The sequence below is a fragment of the Rhinoderma darwinii genome, chromosome 11, assembly GCF_050947455.1.
Source record: "Rhinoderma darwinii isolate aRhiDar2 chromosome 11, aRhiDar2.hap1, whole genome shotgun sequence".
NCBI classification, from domain to species: domain Eukaryota; kingdom Metazoa; phylum Chordata; class Amphibia; order Anura; family Rhinodermatidae; genus Rhinoderma; species Rhinoderma darwinii.
In genome coordinates this window covers 44,399,474-44,417,576 of record NC_134697.1, presented here as the reverse complement: position 1 = coordinate 44,417,576, position 18,103 = coordinate 44,399,474, and the positions used below count along the sequence as shown (strand labels likewise).

The 18,103-nt window shown below is 40.1% G+C and overlaps 1 protein-coding gene across 1 annotated transcript in view; it reads right to left on the bottom strand.

Annotated features, from left to right (window-relative positions):
* Window positions 1-18,103, bottom strand: part of PCDH15 (protocadherin related 15) — a 1,038,602-nt gene that overhangs the window by 791,310 nt on the left and 229,189 nt on the right. Inside the window, exon 3 of the mRNA XM_075841191.1 lies at window positions 12,807-12,872. Coding sequence (XP_075697306.1) covers window positions 12,807-12,872 — 66 coding nt within the window. The remainder of the gene's footprint in view (window positions 1-12,806; window positions 12,873-18,103) is intronic.

The following is an 18,103-nucleotide window of genomic DNA, read 5'->3' as shown; positions in this document are numbered from 1 at the left end:
TGACGCGTTTCATCCCTACACGGGATTTCCTCAGAGCCGTTTTGGCAAGTGTAATCAAGGGCATTGTATTTATAGTGTCCCAAACGTTTTTTATTGGTTCCTCCATTACAGATATCAAGAGGCTTCATTTCATATATATAAGCAAAATGTGTATAGATTCTTTGTACATTGTATTTATTCACAACTTATAATTCGTTCCAAAAAGAAAACTTTTCTTTTACAGGTTATTCTGAACGAATAAACAAATAATTCATCTTATTATAAATCCATATCTATATAATATTCCATTTATTCGCGTAATAGCGGAGGATCAGTGGCACACCTTCAAAAGGAACTGAAATATTCCCATGGTTCAAACATAAGTAGCGAAAGGTAAAGAACATTTTTGCGATAGTACTATCATTACAGATTATATGTTTATTATTAACTAATAGTGGGACGGGCAAAGAATTAATTATCCTCCCCCAGTGGGACCATTCCAGACATACAGCCAAGATCTCATCTTTTTTAGCGTCATGCACTATCGCGACTATACAGTCTCTCGGAGAGGGCAGGGAAACCAGGCCTCATGCCAAAGGGCAATGAAACCTGTGTCCCCACCCACTCCAAGATTCCGCAAATCCATAGCCAATAACCACAAGGAAAATTCCTTTAATAGAACATTCTTGGTGCAAAGTTTTTATTATCATTCCATATAGGACAATCCTTTTTAATTTTGTGTTTCTCCACTAGTTATATAGAGTGCCTATTCCTAAGGACGTATAATTACTTCTCCTATAGTACAAATCAATCATAACATTTCGTATGCAAATTTCTGATCATACGAGAAATTTTTTGAAACAAAAGTCAGATCTTCTTCATGTTCCAAAATCAAATCATTCCATATTCTTGAAGTACTTTATCCATGTATTTCAATTATTTTTATTTTAATTTTAAAGTTTTTTATTTTCATCACATCCCAAAATTAGAGCCCTTACATAGGGATATCTAATATATACTGGAATCAACATTTATTTTAGGGAACTATAGAGGAAAAGGGGAAAAAAAAAGGGGGAAAAAGGCCCATATGTTGTCATCCTATGGTATTTGGAAATCCTATAGAGAACAGGAATTTGTGTCATTCCATTTTCAATAATTGGGAGCAAGTGGAGACTGCTAAAGACGCTGGTAAAACAGTCTACAGGGGGGCTGTATAGCACTATCTACGGCGGGCTGTATGGCACAATCTACAAGGGGGACTGTCTGGCACAATCTACAAGGGGGGCTTTATGGCACAATCTACAGGAGAGGGCTGTATGGGGCGATTTACAGGTGGGCACTATCTACAGGGGGGCACGATCTACGAGGGGGGCTGTGTGTGGCACCCAGGGGAGGGGAGGCCCAGTCAAAAGTTTGCTATGGGGCCCAGTGTTTCCTACTTACACCCCTGATGTTTGTCCATGGGCTGTATCTGGTTCTGCAGCTCAGCCCCATCCATCTTGCAAAATCACTAAAGTACACTTCTTGTTCTGCTTATCTGCACTCCACCCCTACTACAAACACCCATCCTTCCTACTTAGCCAAGGACTAGAAGCCACCTTCCACAACTGACTGTCTCCAAGGGTGGTGCATCCCTGCCTGGTTCTTTCCAAGGCCTCTATTTATATTATTGTCTGAGAACACAACACTTAGGCCCAGTTCACACATTTTTTTTTTTGCAGGTAGAAAAATCTGCCTCAAAATTCCTTCAGGAATTGAGCACCACGGTCAAAAAAAACGCTTTCTCTGCTTCCCATTTATTTCAATAGGAGATCAGAGGCAAAACCGCGGCAAGAAAGATCATGCCGCTTTTTTTTACCGTGAGCGGCTAAAAACCGACATGGACATTTTTTTCGCCTGCGGCCATTGAGCGCCGCTGGTAAAAAACGCTTTTTCTGCCTCCCATTGATTTCAAAGGGAGGTCAGAGGCGAAACCGCTGAAAAAAAGAGCATGCCGCTTTTTTTACCACGAGCGGCTAATAAACGGTTTTTGAACTGGCCCTAGGGGTATGTTCACGCGCTGTGTAAACTCCTCGAAATACGCATGAAAAAGCGATAGGTTAACGCCTACAAATATCTGCAAATTTAAATGGAAGAAACGGTGTTTCGATCAGACGGGGCATTTTCTTATGCCGCCAGTTTAAAAAGCAGAGTGTAAAAAAATGCCACATAAAAAGAAAGAGCATGTCACTTCTTGAGCTGTTTTTGGAGTTGTTTTGTATTGTGTCAATAGAAAAACAGCTCCAAAAAAACCCTCAAAAAACTTTTTCAGCTTCAAAAACGGCTGAAAATCAGGAGGCTGTTTTCTCTGAAAACAGCTCCGTAGTTTTCAGCTGTTTTTACTTGTGCGTGTGAACATAACCTTAGGATACAGTCACACGTGGCAGATTTTGCTGCAGAAATTTTCTGCGATTAAAAATCTGTTTAATTTATCTGAATGGAACTTGCAGAAATCCATCCACCTGCTATAGAGAGAAGGAGAATGGGAGTCCCTGACTCAGTTTCCAGCTGTTGAGGCGGTTGCTGGCCACTGAATCCAGGCTGGAAATCAGTGGCTGGGATTAAGGAAAAAGTAGAGTTAGGGTATGTTCACACGCAGTGTTTTCAGACGTAATTCAGGCATTTTATGCCTCGAATTACGCCTGAAAAAAACGCCCCTAATACGCCAACAAACATCTGCCCATTGATTTCAATGGGAATTACGATGTTCTGTTCCCACGAGCCTTTATTTTAAGCGTCGCTGTCAAAATACGGTGCTTAAAATGACGGCTCATCAAAAGAAGTGCAGGACACTTCTTGGGACGTTTTTGGAGGCGTTTTTCATTGACTATGGAAAACAGCTACAAAAACGGGCGTAAAAAACGCAGCGAAAAATCGCGAGTGGCTTAAAAAACGTCCGAAAATGAGGAGCTGCTTTCCCTTGAAAACAGCTCCGTATTTTGAGACGTTTTTGCTCACTGCGTGTGAACATACCCTCAAGCCGAGCTATATAGAACTGAATGGAAGTTCCGGAAATAGCGTAGCCATAAGATCCGAGTACTTTTTCAAGGATAATAAAAGATATTAAGTACAAACTTAGAAGTAGGTTCCAACAACATATATCTGTTGTCACAATTGTTTGTTGTAGTTACTTGTCATTGTCAATTGTTTATTATATGCCAACAAAATCATATTGTATACAATCATACCAATATTACGGAAAAAACACATATGCTCCTCAGTCTAGAGCTGGTGTCTGTTTTATTTTATGTTCATTAATTCATCTTCTTCCAAATATCTGAACAACCCGAGCACCTTCGTATTGGAATACATATCCTTGAAAATGCAATTTCATTCAATGCCAAACAAACCATCGAAATCTGAGAAATAATCAGTGTTACGGCATCTGTAGAACATATGATATACACAAGTATCACAATTTTGGTGACAAAGGTGACATTTTTTCCAGCTTTGACTTTTCAATTATATATAGGTCAACATTTTGGAGCCATACCAAAAACAAAATCTAAAAATAATTTAACAGTATTTTGTTTTTATTACTCTTCAACAAGGAACAAATACTTCCTGCTATGAATGTCTTATTTTTTTAAATAACTTGAAAATATTTGACCCCAGTTATTCCAATATATAACCGGTCTTTGTTAAGTCAGTAAAATCAAAGCACACCCATGTTGACCATCAGTATAACATATTCATTTAGCAACACAAACACCAATATTATATCTTGAAGAATTATTTAAAAGTTATTTTACTTCACAATAAATATATAAAATACATTATTTCTGCGGAGCTATAATTCAATTAAATTGTATGGTCAAAACATGCAGCTGCTCTGTTCTAGTGTCCCCATGACAACAATTCACGTGTTCTTACAGTTTAGCTATGTCATAATTATTATGTGGATAGTGGTTTAGATCTACAATAGGACCCTGATACTATTTAAGCTAAGCTAAAGTAGTTGGGCAAAGACTTTTTAGAAATCAACAGGTGAAATACATTAACCCCTTACTGCCACAGCTATTTTTCAGATTTTAATTTTTAGTTTTTTCTTCCCACCTTCCAAAAGCCATAACTTTTTTTATTTTTATGTCAATGAGGGCTTGATTTTTGTGGGACGAGTTGTAGTTTTTCATGGCACCATTTATTGTACCATATATTGCACTTGGAGTTACAAAAACAGAGGAAGCGATTTACGTGAGGCCAAATAGTCTATTCTATGGTATACCTCACCAAAGTCAGTTTGGTGCAAAACGGCTCTGCAATATTCCTCAACAAGTCGGAAGACATCTTTGCTTGGTAAGTACAGAATGGACTCTGATCACTTTACTTCTGTGCTACCATATCTCCCTATGCTGTAAGGGATTATAGCAGAGGGAAATTAGTCTACACCATGGAACGTGTTCCTAACTTTGCTCCCATGTAAAGATTTTGATCTTTCTCGCTAATGGCTTCAGTTGTGAAGGGGGGCGGGAGATACACCAGGACTTAGATATATTACCGTAATACTCCTGTCTTCCATGTTATACCTCTATTGAGCCTATTAGTTTAATTCGAGAATCGTTTATGCATTCTAGGGGAGGGGGGTTGCCACCCTTTCACTAACCATTTAAGCATACCTTGTACTTCTGTTTTTTGATACATGCTGCAATTGGGAATGATACCGGTCTTGAGTTCTGGGGGGAAGGGTAGGGTGGGTCTGGGTTGGTCTGGGTTGGGTTTATTTGTTTTTGCCATTCATACTTATCTGCTGGTATATGTATAAATTCTATGACTATGTGGACTGGTGATCTGATCTCTGGGAGTGCTGGAATTGGGAAATCCCTTAGGGGGCGCAAATTCTATATTCAACCCCTGTATATTGTTGTCCTCCGGGAGTGTATCACTCATGGAGACACTACGCCATCTTAATATTAGCTCCTGGAACGTGAAAGGACATAATGACAAATTTAAAACGTCCTTCGTTTTTTTATTTTCTCTCCACATACAATTAGCGAATGATACTTTTACAACAGACTAATTTACTGGGTCCCAAGATGCAGGATCTAGCACGACTCTAGGTCAGGCATGGTTATCATGCTTCTTTTTCCAGTTACTCTTGTGGGGTCTCTTTGCTGGTTCACAAATCTCTACAATGTGATGTTACATCTGTTAAGATACAACATAGAGGGAGATTCATTGTGCTGTTGTGCCAGATCCACTTTACATCCTTTATTATAGTGAATCTCTATAATCCTCCTCCGGACATTGTTCTATTACTCAATGACATAATGATGCTGGTAACAGAGTTTGGTCCTGGCTCCTCTTCTACTTCTCGGGGACATTAATCTTTTGCTATGCTCCAAATTAGATAAACTGGGGGGAGTCCCGGGTTGTGGTTCCCTTCTGGCTAACTGGGCGGCAACATATCAATTACCGGAAATTTGGCGCGCTCGCTACCCTAATTCGGTGTCACGATGTGGTGGACCCACTGGGCCGTACCGCCATAGTGGGATAGCAGCTGGCCAACAGGATACCAAGTAAATGTCTATAGTTCTATTAAGGGCACCTGTGGTAATTCAGACAACAGCGATAGTTAGGCTCGGATGGGACCTTGTCAGCAGGCAGACACCAGGCACAGTGTAACACAGCAGGCGTAGTATACAGCACAACACGACTCCAACTCTCTATGGCACAGGAACAAGGTAGCACGGGATACAGGATACAGGTAGCAGGTACGGGAACACTGGGAACTGGAAAACACTAAGGGACCATTTGCAAAGACTAACACAGGTAAACACAACAATGCTAAGGCAATAAAGGAAGGGGCAGGGCCCTTCTTATAGTCCAGGTTGATCACAGGATAAGTTGACATACTATTGAGGTGTGCACGCTCGCCCTTTAAGGCCGGGTATGAGCGCGTGCACGCGCACTCTATGGGACACAGCAGAGTGAAGCGGAAGTGAGAACTGGCATCTCCTGAGGAGGAGATGCGGGCCACCGCTTACTGATCCATAGCTGCGGCCATCGGGGGGTGAGTAATCCCGACGGTCCGCGGCCATGGGTGTCACATTCAGTAGCTTACTCATGCAATTCACCTGCCTATAGGCGCTTTTCCCTTATTGACTTGGCGTTTGGAAAGGACAACTCTTTAGTATACGTGGTAGATGCACAATACCTCCCTAGGGGAATCTCAGACCACTCTCCCCTTATGGTCGCTCTGGGATGCCCTGAAGTTGCCAAACGTAAGATCTGGATATTGAGTCCCCTATGGATCTCCTGTGCTGAAGTTGCAACCTCCTTAGGGCTCATTCAGATGAGCGTAAAACTTGTCTGTATGCTGTGCGTGGAAATCAATCACAGCACACGGACCCATTAATTTCAATGGGGCTGTTCACACATGCGTGAGTTTTCATGCAGCGAGAGTTTGTCGTGTGAAATCCACTGCATGTCCTATATTGGTGTGTTTTCACGCACCTACATGCCCACTGAAGTCAATGGGTGCGTGAAAACCACGCACAGCACATGGATGCACATTTGTGTTCTGTGCATGATTTGCACATCAATTCCATTTAAAAAAAAAGGAAGTGCTTTACGAGTACGTGAAAAACATATGCCACTCGCAAAGCACACTGATGCAATAACGCAACGCACACTGACAGATTTACGCGCGTTTTATAAGTGCATAAACCTGTCATGCTCGTATGAATGTAGCCTTAGAGAGAGAAACCATAGGGTTCTGGAACACTAATTCACGTTCAACAGATAGCAATCTGTTATAGGATGCCTTCAAAGCATATATTAGAGGGATGGTTATACGGGCAATCTCCTTTCATAGAAGGGAACTAGTTAAACGACGTACAGTATTGGAGGCTGAACTGGTTGTAGTAGAGAAGGAATATCTCAGGACTCCTCTGCCTTTGCTACCTTCTCAGCAAAGCAACGTGAATATATCCTCTTATTAACTGAACTCATCAGGAAGAAACTTTATATTCCCAGCAGAGGGTTTTTGAGCAGGGAGCAGGGAGATAAGAATAGTCTTTTGCTGGCATACTTGGCTAGAGAGAACACCACCCCGAACCCCATTTTGGAACTCACCTCTTATACCGGGATGCCTGTTAGTGACCCGCTTGCCATCAATACAGTCTTTGCTAAATTTTACTCAGATATAGGGCTCATTTAGGCGAGCGTGTATCTCGTTAGTGTGACGGCCGTTAAAACCACGGCCGTCACATGGACTGATGTATTTTGATGGGGCTGTTCACACTACCATTGTTTCATGTGTCCATGAAAAAATAGGTCATGTTCTATTTTCTTGCGTTTTCGAGCATCCCTCCACAGACTAGACTACGGGGGATGCATGATAACGCATCCCGCACGGGTGCACCTCGTTTTTCACGTCTTAATGTGAATGTAGTGTAGCAGTGCAGCTACTAGACAGTGCAGAAACTGTCAGGTTTTAAGCAACCTGGGAACATGTACAGCAGAGAGGGTTTTCTCTGCTGTTGCTTGGGTGTAAAACCCGGAATAGGGCCTGGTTTGCTGGAGTGTGAAGGGGAAGGGCAGCTTCCACTCCATACAGACAGTCCGTGTCTTGGACTGTCTGATGAACCTGGTTAGCCTTCACCTGAGATGGCTCTTTAATTTAGGTGTGTGCAGTTCACACAGGGCTCTCAGTCTGGGGAAAATAGGCATGCTAGCCTGTGAGAGTCACCAACGTGTAAGGTAAAGTTGCCTATGTTTTGAGGTGCTGGGCACAAGGCTCAGGGTCTCTTAGTGAGGGACACTGAATGTGTTAGTTAGAGGCTGGACGGCCTAGGGTTTGCTTTGAACTGCTGTGTAAAACCGTCTTTCATGTGTGAAGATAATAAAGCTAGCTGTGGCTGGTTTAAACCCTTATGCAATCAGTTGGAGTGAAAATTCTTGTGTGCCAACCATCTTACCCTGAGGATGGCGATCCTGTGAGCCAATTTACCCCAAGTTGTCACAGTAGTCTTATACTCCTCTAAGGTTCCAAATAATCAGCCTAGCCTAGAGGCATATCTAGACACTTATGTTCCCCACCCTGGATAGATATGATGTTAATTTTCTGGAAGATGATCTGACTTTAGAAGAAATTACAGGCTATTAGCTCCTTTATGAACAGAAAACCCCCGGATCAGGATGGCCTACCCATAGAGTGGTATAAATTGCATGTTGAACTGATTACCTCTCATTTACTTAACATTTTTAATCCTTCGATGGGAATAATACCCTCCCCCTTCTATGATAGAGGGTCTTATAGTGCTAATCCCCAGGCCCTGTAAAGATTCTAAAGAATGTGGATCATATCCGCCTATTTCACTCCTTAATTGTGATATTAAAACATTAGCCAAAATCTTGGCGATGCGTCTCCAAAATTTATTTCTCATCTTATTCATCAGACCAAACTGGTTTCCTGCCAGAGAAGGCCACTGATATTAACCTTCGAAGGCTATCTACTAACATATAGCCTACTGTAGGGCCAGGTAGCTCCATAAATGTTGCCTCTTTAGACCTCGAAAAAGCATTCAAGTGTAGTGGTCGGTAGAGTGATCTTATCTGTGATCTGTCCAAATTTGGATTTGGATCCAGATTTAACCAACGGGCGCCGTTATTATACTCCCAACCTATAGCAAGTATCAAAACCAATTGTCACATCTCCCCTTCATTCTCACTGGCCCGGGGGACTAGACAAGGTTGCCCACTATCCCCTTTCCTTTTTGCATTGGCCATTAAGCCACTTGCGCTAGCTATAAGAGCCTCTCCTGATATAAGGGGTTTTGAAATGGGTGAAAGAGAGGAGCGTGTCTCTCTCTACGCGGATGATATGCTACTATTCCTCAATGATCCAGGTCCATCTCTACAGGCGATGTTATCTGTGTTTGATTTATGTCCTTTTCTGGACTTCGTGTGAATTGGTTCAAATATTTAGTAATGGCGATAGACGGTGTGGCTAGGGAGGTTGCACTTCCTTTCCCACTGCAATGGATGGAAAATTAGCTATCTAGGCATAGTGATTAGCTCTGATGTCTGTAGTTTTATACCTGATGATCACTCCTTTGATATAGTGTCTCAAGATGGACTTTGATAGATGGAAACACTTCTCTCTCACAGTTACAGGCATAATTAGTTTGTTTAAAATGAAGTCCCTACCTAGATTTTTGTACCTTTTTCACAAGTCTCCAGTATGGCTACCATTATCGCTCTCATAGACATTTCAATCCCTGTACGGAGCTGGAAGCTTCACTTCTCGGTTCCTATAAAGCCCTGGTGAACTCTATTTATAGACCACCCCCGCGGGACACACACAGTCCCAATGCAGACTACTCTGAAGGTCGGCCAGAGATCATTATTACTCTTTAACTCAGAAGAGGTGTCCTGGTCACTTAGGACACCGCTTTGGTATATCCCGCTTCTGTCACAGCTACGGATACTTCCTAACCCTAGTGAGTGGGCAACCCTGGGTATATTGACCTTGGAGGATGTGGTGGTGGTGGAGGATAAAGTAGCTACTTTTGCACAATCTAGATCCAAACAACAGATCCCAACTAATCTCCGGTTCCCTTACTTCCAGCTTAGACATGCTCTTTGGTCGCAATTTGCGGGATATAATGTCAGACTATGTACAGCCCCGATGGAGGATTGGTTGACGCAGGAGATGTTGGCTAAACCATTATGCATACTTTACAGACAATTGTTAACTGTACCTTCTAATAAACCTGATAGAGCCTTAAAACCGATGGTCTCAGACTCGTTCTTCCATATCTACAGATGATCATAAAGAAATGCTATCCGCTCTAACAGGTCCATTGATACCTACAAAAAACCGACTTATTCAATTAAAATTTTTCCACCAAATTTACTACACCCCTTCCAAATTATTTAGAATGGGATGCATACCTACTCCTGTCTGCCCATGTTTCCAAGGGGCTGAGGGCTCTTTCCTACATATGTTCTGGGAATGTCCAATTAGTAATACATTTCTGGAATAAGGTAGTGGAATTTCTTGAGCTTAAAGTAGGACTCCCTTGTAAACTTGAACCCAGAACTTATACCTACTATCTCTATTAGATCTCTCATGGCACTCCTATTGTGCTATGCTAAACTAAAAAACTATACTCCTGCATTGGAAACCTCCAAAGGTTCCTACGTTGTCAGTATGGATTGTGTTGGTTAATTCTACTCTGCCACTTTTAAAACTCACTTATGGAGCACGTGGATGCCCTGATAATATTTTTTAAGGGTGGAGCACTTGGATAGCCAACCCTCATACTAGCTCAGAACTCAACATTGCTCAGGTTGATTGGGCCTGGAATTTGCTGACGTCTCTCTGGGGTCCCCCATTCCTCCACTAAACTCTTCCAGTAACTGGTCCTAATCAGATTTTATTGTACATTTTCTCCTGATAAAGAAAGGCTGTTAGTTAATGTTTTGTATTTGTTCTTTCATACATATGCATATCGATATGTGAAGAAATGTATCTGTATGTTTTTTTCATTAACAATTGACCTTACACACTTGGTACTATTTGCTGTATTCAACATTATTTTGTGCTTTTGTATCTGTATCGCTGTTTGCTATGAGGTCTTAATAAAAATTACCTAAAGAAAAAAATAATTATTAAGAACAGTAGATAATTTAAGTTATGCGGACTTCCTTCTACTGTACCTAGAACTGTCAGATAAAGCAGTATCAGACACCTCTTATGACTGAGGGACCATAATATATTATGTATAAAAATGCAAAACTGTTGATTGCTTACTATTTCGATATTCATTGAAGTTCAAGATTACAAAATATGTAATTGTCTAATGTGAACTACACAACTTCATCAAAAGGAAGAACTTATTGAGACCATAATATGTTTGGGGATACTGTATATTTAGCAGTGCTGACAGTACAGTCAAGCAAGACATGTTACAATAATTTAAAAAACGCAAAACATGTTTTTGTTGGAAAATTATTTTGATTTACATTTACGGTCTAATAGATCATGAGAATACTCAGACTAAGAGAATATGTCCTACTGAGCTTGGGGGAAGTTCAACAGTTTTTACAATCATTACTAATCCAGATGATCATATTACACATCACTGACGTATAGTAGGGAAACCTGGCTAGGGGAGAAGAATCCCACGGAGACTTTGCTTTACCTTTAATTTAATGGCATATGGGGAAAACATGTTAAAGAGGTCTTCTGAGAGCAAAAACAAATGAGAAGCAAATGTTATAAAAATAAAAAAAAACACAGTATTCAGCTGCTAAATCCCGTGCCGCTCCAGCGCTTATGCTCCAGTACAGCGCATCATTGCTCCTGGAATGTAAACAAATACCAGCGGGGATCAACGCTGGTGTGGAGGGGAATTTAACAGGTGAAAATGTGTTTTTTTATTTTATTTTATTTGCTGCAGCTACTGTTTTTTTTGTCCCAAAGACCTACATACCATACATATATAAAACTTTGGATTTAGGCCAGTACATACATACATTTTTTGTAATTTATGAACGGATAGCTGGTACTGGTTGTACGACCAGACAGTTTATTAATTATTAAGACTGTTACAGCCCAGAGTTTCTGTCCAGTTACTGACCCCGACACTCATTTGTAGTTCTCTTGTGGATTTAGTATGGTTTTTCTAAACTGCAGCAGCTGTAGTTTACATTTCATTTCCAAAATGTACTATCTACAAGAAACATTGCTTCAAATACACATTGGAACACAACTATTTTGTTTGCATACATTCCGTAATCCAACTATGTGTGAAAAAAAAAACAACCATTACATAAAACATGTAAACTTTTTTTTAAGTGTTAAAAAGCAGCTGAGCAATGTTTTTGATAATGTTCTGGTCAATTTAATGCTGAATTACAATTGGGCTGCATCTAAAACATTTAAACAATTATTTATACATCTGTCAATTTACCTCACCTGGTTATTTTTTATAAGTTTTTAACTTTTTGCCTATTATATCCTATAACCAAAGTTTAATAAAGCCAAGACCTATCAATTACAATAAAGTCTTAAGTAGTTTCTGTAAGTTTTGTGCATCTATTTTTTGCACTTAGAATTCCTTCAATATACTATCTGAATCATAGCTCAGCTTTAATAGTTTACGGTAGCTAATAAATTACTCATAAAAGATAAATGGTAAAATTATACGCCTATATAGATTGCCCTTCTTACATAGAAGAACAGACAGCTACAGAAAACTAATTCTAACCAAGATCATATAAAAATGTGAATATATAAACCTTCCACTTTTGGTTTTAACATTCCGTAATTTTAAAAGCACTCTTTGGCCGTGTTCACACAGGATTTTTTTGCAGGAGGAATAATCTGCCTCAGAATTCCTCCAGGAATTTTGACGCAGATTTTGAATTACCTGCATGTATTTTTCTGCATTTTTGTGGCGTTTTTCACCTGCGGCCATTGAAGCTAATGAAGGGACCGTGGGCAAAAAACACTGTGAAAAACACTCAGAAACAAGCGCCGCAGGTTTTTTCTGCCATGGAAGGAAAGGACATGCTGCTTTTTTTTTTTCACACGCGGCCAAAAGCTGCCCATGAAAAAAATAATGCCTCTGCCTCCCATAAATCAATGTGGGGAGATTTTGGGAGATTTTCTTTGGTGCATTAAAATAAGCGCACAAAACCTCTATGTGAACTGACCCTTATGATATCACCTGAATGTAAGATTCAAGCGGATAAGATATTCCAAAAGTTCACAGCTCGAAATCAAAATGATATTTTAATTAAGATTTATATAAAAAGGGTTCTCCAAATGTGCTTACCGTTCCGGCTTTCTTCATCTATAGCAACTATAGTTGCTGGTGGACCAGGCCTGGCCAGTTCACAATCTACAAGCAAAGGAAAATAAGCAATTAATTAACTTAATGACTGCCTCATTATGTAAAGTAGTTAAGCTATGCTGCTGGTATGGCCGTTTTAATAGAGATGATATTGGGAGATCCAGGCTGCACTGCACAGAGTAATGTAATTTAATGACTGCACAAAATGGTTTCACAAAGTCAACTTGTACTGCCAAAATGTCGCACTGAACGGAGAGGCGTCGGCACACCTAAAAATGCAAACAACAAGCATCTACCACATCACAATATACAAGTGGTCACATATAACATCAAAAGCCACTGATGTACTCACAGCCATTGTACCTATTTTCAAAAGTTTGGGCTCCTTTATATGTAAATTGAATGTTTTTGAAAACCCTTATTAAGCCTCTCTCTGAAGTCCGAGGCAAACAAAGTTGTGAAGTTGAAGTCCTTCAGGACTAGAAGGATATTATGGTAATTTAGGACAAAAATAATAACATAAAGAGATGATTAAAAGGGAAACATTGTAATTAAAGCTTCACAACAAAAACAAATTTAATTGGAATTTAATTGTGATCAAAAGGATCTAATTGAAGCGAGTGAGCAGAATTTGAATAATGTTATAAGAAGAATGGATATGAATAACAGACAAGCAATGTTTAGGACTTCCAGCTTGTGACATCTTACCCTCATATTGCCAGTCTGCAGTCAAAAGTATATTCATCAAAGGAAGCAGAGAAGAATTATGAAAGAAAAGAAATGAGAATACAATCATTTTATAGACGTCACATGCAAACAGTAGAATATAGGGATTAGCAGACAACCATTAAAAGAGGGAAAAAATGGTTTATAGAGGGTATATTAAATTCTATCAGGGAAAAACACTTATTTTCCTGATTGAAGAATAGTGTATAGGTTAGAAGTGTTAATCCATGATTTCCAGAAAAGTCAGGAATTACAGTTAAACGATTATTAGAAAGAATTAACTGCTCTGGTTAGGACAGATCAAAATGGTCCACCCTCGAAAAATAAATGTTTCTCTAATAAGTAGATAATGCATTGCATCTCCTAACACATCGGATATTGGTTGATGGACTTTATTATATGAGTACTTATTATGCTTTTATTTATTCGGCCTAATTTTTCTCAAAATGTGTTCGGTGTCCAATAAGTGTAGATTAGGGTAGTATATATTTATCAGTATCATATTATTGGACAGTTTATTTATATATAGTAACCAAAAGGAGTGATAAGGAAATGTTGAACAAACTCTCTGGTCTCACGGTGAAATTACATGAAAGCTGTATTAAAAAAGAAAAGTCACAATAAGGCCTTATTCACACGAGCGTATTGCGCATGCAAAAAACGCTGCATTTTGCATGCGTAGCAGTTCCGTGTGGCATCAGTATTTGGTGCGTGTGTGGCTGCGTGATTTCCGCGCATATGGCATCGTTATGACATTCTGTTTTTATGTTTACAAACATAAAAGCAGGAGGTGCTTTTATGTTTTCATTCATTTATTATACAACTACAGCACGAGTCACGCGCGGCACACGGAAGTGCTTCCGTGTGCCGTGCGCGATTTTCATGCACCCATTGACTTCAATGGGTGCGTGATGCAGGAAAAACGGCCAAGTATAGGACATGTCATGAGTTTTACGCAGCGGACACACTCTGCGTGAAAATCACGGACAGTCTGAACGTCCCCATTGCCTAACATAGGTCCGTGCGACGCGCGTGATTTTCACACGTGTATCACGGACGTAAAATACGCTCATGTGAATAGGGCCTAATAAGAAAGAGAAAGAGAGGGAGAGAGAGAGAAAGAGCAGTAAGAAATAAGAAAGACATGGCCATGGAGATCCTCTCAAGAGTTAGGCCCCATGCACAAGGCCGTGCCCGTAATCTCTGCCCACGATTGTGGGCACGGCCGGCCCCAGACTGCCGCCCGGATTTTCTGGCCGTGCTCCCATACAAAGTGTGGGAGCACGGGCCGTAAAATGGAAAAGAACAGACATGTTCCATAATTTTCGGAACATTTCTACGACACGGACACCCATCCGTAGCGATACGGAAAGGTGTCCGCGGCCAATAGAACTGAATGGGTCAGTAATTGCAGACGTATTACGGTCGGCAATTACAGACAATTTTACGGTCGTGTGCATCGGGCCTAAAACAGAAGATCTATGGATTAGCTTTAAGATTAACATTTTAAAGGTCTTTTCTGGCTAACTTCCATCAAGGAACCGCCTTACAAGTTATTGGCTATATAAGAAATGCATACTAATAACACATTATATTATTTATTAATGTTGTCCAGAATGTCATGCCTGTCTTCAGTAAACTTGGCACTTATAAATAGATATATAGATAGATCAAAACCGCTCATAGTGAAACATGTTCAAAGGATGTGTTTTACCTGTAAAATAGCATGTCATATTACTGAAGTATACTACCCTAGAAGCATTGCATCTAGAGAGAATAACCCCATAATACAATGCCGCATAAAACACCAAATGGCGGCACATAGTATGCTTATGGATCCGTAGTTGCTTGAAGATAGGAGTTAAAGGTTATGTATACCTGTGATGTGTAGTTTACCTATTTAGATACAGCTGCTCTGATGGGTGCAAGATTTAGCACTACATGCAGCTGCTCTGTATACAGAATACAGAGCAGCTGTATCTAAAAATGTAAAACAAATTATTAATAAAGACAAATTAAAAAAACAAAAAATAAATTCCCCTCAAAGATGTACATAGCCTTTAAAATAGAGAGTGTATTACACATTGATTTCTCTATAGTGGTCTTGCATGTATTTACTTTGGGAAGGAGCATTCATTGAATCATACATGTGCTTTTACCAAACAAAAGTTTTATTTATTCCATTATACATTATATATTCCCTGGACCCGCAGGGAATTCCGGTCGAAAGACCGCACCAAATTGTGGAAAATAGCAGTTTTTTTTATTGTTCTTTTTTTAAAAGCCTATACTTACCCATACTTACCCTCTGACGTCCACGCAACCTGGCCCCCTGGGATGACATTTCATTCCATGTGACCCATGTGTCACATGCTATGAAACATCATACCAGGAGGCCGACCCAGACAGAGAATTATACAGAACGGGGTAAGTATAAGATTTGCAGATTCAAAGATGTTCCACCAGAAAAATTGTGACATTTGCTATTTGCCATGGGTTTTACCTCCCATTGAATTCAATTGTGAAAATCCGTAACAAAAGCAGCGATTCCGAAGCATAAATTCACATGCAGTGGATTAAAACTACTTTAAATGGGATTGCCTCAAAGATAACGTTTTTTGAACAGAAGCCAGTACGGCGGCCAGCTGGCCATCATCATGGTGATCAGCTGTTATCTCCGGAGAAGCCTTGTTGTTCGTACAATGTAAGTACATGGATAGGTTGGGTTTGCCAGAGCGGCATTCTTACTTAGCACACTGGCTTACAGAGGATGGGGGTCCTGAGTTGTGGGCAGTGTTTGTATTAAGCTGTGCATCCTCACTGATCGAGCTCAGTCTGGATGACAGCCCACACAGTTGCAGGATGGTCAGTGAAGGAGGAACGTCCCACCTGAGCCCTCTGCTGTAGCAGCATATAAGCGTGCTTTGGAGTCCAAAGCCAACTTACATGCTACTGCATGATAGGATAGATGCTCCTTCTTCACTGGCCACTGACATAAATCCTAACATGAGGGAGAGAGGGAGGCATAGCTAGGTTGAGCAGGAGGGTCAAATGCCCCGAGCACAGAGCCAGGCAAAAATAGGAGGGCGTGCAAGATGATATCTGAACAATACAGCCTCACTTACATCAGGGCCCCCTCTATAGTGTTCCTCCAAGAAATGTCTGCTATTCTGTTTCTGCCAGCCCTCTCCACCTGTGTATGTTCCGCACTGGGTGATGAAAAACCCAGCTATAGCTCTGTCAGGGAGGCATTATGAGAAAGAGACAGGTACAGGCACGGCGGGAATGCGCCACGGTAGTAGGCAAGAACCGACTTGCCTCCCGGCTTCACCGTCTAGGCCGTACACTGCCTTGCCTCAGAGGAATTTTAAGTATCAGGCACATATGGTAATATTAAATAAAAAGCATTGCATTACTGATGGAAGGCATATGGAGGTACTAAATTAGTTACTTCATGTGCCTCACATTGGTAACCCCAATGTGCCTCCTCACATTAGTGTTACTAATGTAAGGCACATGTAGTTAGAGAGGCACACAGAGTTAATGTGAGGCACAGAATTACTAATGTGAGGTACATACATGAGGTTATTTAATGTGAGACTCATATAGGGTTACTAAACTAATAACTCCCTCACATTAAAAGTAAGTGACTCCCATGTACCTCACATTATTGCCTCTGTGTACCTCACATTTGTAACACTAATGTGAGGAGCACAGGTTACTAATGTGAGGTACATGGGGTTACTTACACCGTTGTTGGTACATTGCCCAGCTCCCCAACTGCTCCATTTAGCAGATGCAAAGGCTTAGAGGGAACATTGGTTGTGGGGACCCCTCTCTATGATGTCCATATGGCCCTATAGGGCATATGAAATGTGGTTGTAATTATGAGTCATCCCCTTTACCTTCAAAGAAACTAACATTATAGAAAATAAAACTCAAAAGTACAATATGTAGCCTTTTATTGAAATTGACTCACTGCTGTAGTGTCGTTTACCGATTCATTAAAAAGTATCGGGAGAATACTTCTTTTTCCAGTAATTCATCTATATATCATTGATGTTTTACTGTTATGAGAACAAGGAACTGAGAAGGACACCATCCTGAAGGAGAGACGACCGGCATCTGATTCACAAGGACATTGTGATTATGACATTTCAGCTACACATCAGTTGTAATGTGTCTTTTATATTGAAGTTCATTTGAATAGTTAGCATTTCGATGAATAAATAAAACAGAATGTGTCTAATTACAGTTCAAGCGTTCGTAATATATCAGCAACAACCCTTTTATTTTAATTAAATTTGTAGCATGTTTATAGTTGGTTAGGTTGCAGATTAGACTTAAAAAAAACAACAATAATGTATGCATTAAAAGACATCATATTTCTGGATGATATTTCCTATAAAATAGCTATAAAATAGCAAATAAATACAGAATATTTGAAACAGAATAACATTGAGACATAAACCGTGCAAGCCATTTACATGTATTAAAGTATTTAATTATTGAAAGTATAAAAAAATTAATAAATACACGAAACATTGCATGAG